The sequence below is a fragment of the Epinephelus moara genome, unplaced genomic scaffold (assembly GCF_006386435.1).
Source record: "Epinephelus moara isolate mb unplaced genomic scaffold, YSFRI_EMoa_1.0 scaffold1619, whole genome shotgun sequence".
Taxonomy (NCBI): Eukaryota; Metazoa; Chordata; class Actinopteri; order Perciformes; family Serranidae; genus Epinephelus; species Epinephelus moara.
The window spans coordinates 18-1140 of record NW_026079125.1 but is presented as its reverse complement, the minus strand read 5'-3'; the positions used below and the strand labels follow the sequence as shown (position 1 = coordinate 1140).

The following is a 1123-nucleotide window of genomic DNA, read 5'->3' as shown; positions in this document are numbered from 1 at the left end:
ACTGTTCATCTGCAGATACACTTGATCGACATTGTTGTCTCTGGAGATGGTGAACCGGCCTTTGACTGACTGAGAGTAGTAGATGCTGCCACTGCTACCACTGATACTGGCAACCCACTCCAGTCCTTTTCCAGGAGCCTGTCTGACCCAGTTCATGTAGTAGCCATCAAAGTCCAATCCAGAGGCTGTACAGGTCAGTCTGTGAGATTCTCCAGGCCTTTTAATCACTGGTTCAGATTGAGTCAGAGTCTGACCATTAACACCTGCAAGACAGCAAGAAGACCATGACATGCAACACATTTACAACCTAAAAGAAAACCTAATATAAAAATCAGGTAAAATCTTCACCTGCCCAGCAGATAGTTAAAAGCAGCAGTCCTGTCCTATAGTCCATCATGTTAAACTGTGTGTCCACTGTTCTCTGTCCTCCTCTCTGCAGTCAGATAAGTAGAGGTGGAAGATATCTGAGTTTTGCATTGACTCCTCCTTTTTCATAAACAGAGTCTTCTGTTCAATGTCTCCTTAAAATTAATGTTCATATTCTGGCTTTTTTCCCAACTACCAGTATTTGTGTGATTTTTTTAAAGAATCATTTCTGTCATCATCTCTCACGACAACCTGATGTTATTATTATCCTTGTTTTACTGTAAGCCTCTTTTTTTTAACATTTTAACTTCTTTTTTTTTGCTGTGAAACGTCTAATGCAATGTTAAAATAATGGAAAATTGCTGCTGTTTATAAATATATAAGAAAAAAATGTTTGAGTGCATGTAGTATGAAAATCAACTTGAAGGCTTGGTTTGAAAAAGGCAAACATTACATGTCACCTGACATGACAACATGAAAATTGACATTTTGTTTTTCCATTTAATTTTTGCTGTGCTACTGCTTGTGCCTTGTAATTTTGAATTTTTTCTTGTTAATAAATCTTATGCACAATATTTAAAGATGAAAAAATCAATTTTAAACCACTAAAACACAGTGTATAAATGCTGCCACCACTAAAGGCTACATCCTAAAGACAGCTCAGCTACATGTCATATCTTAATTTCATTACACATTTTTCACACACTCTCATGAGCAACCTTCATTTGCATTTTGTTGATGAATCTTTACATTTAAA

General features: G+C 36.3%; 1 gene segment (V, D, J or C); it reads right to left on the bottom strand.

The window, feature by feature from the left end:
• Nucleotides 1-3: 3 nt before the first annotated feature.
• Nucleotides 4-486, bottom strand: LOC126387045 (immunoglobulin heavy variable 3-23-like; the record flags this gene model as incomplete). The annotated part of the segment is given in 2 exon segments: nt 4-263; nt 349-486. Coding segments are annotated over 2 exon segments (309 nt in total), but the record flags the coding sequence as incomplete, so codon positions are not given.
• Between the last annotated feature and the right edge of the window lie 637 nt (nt 487-1123).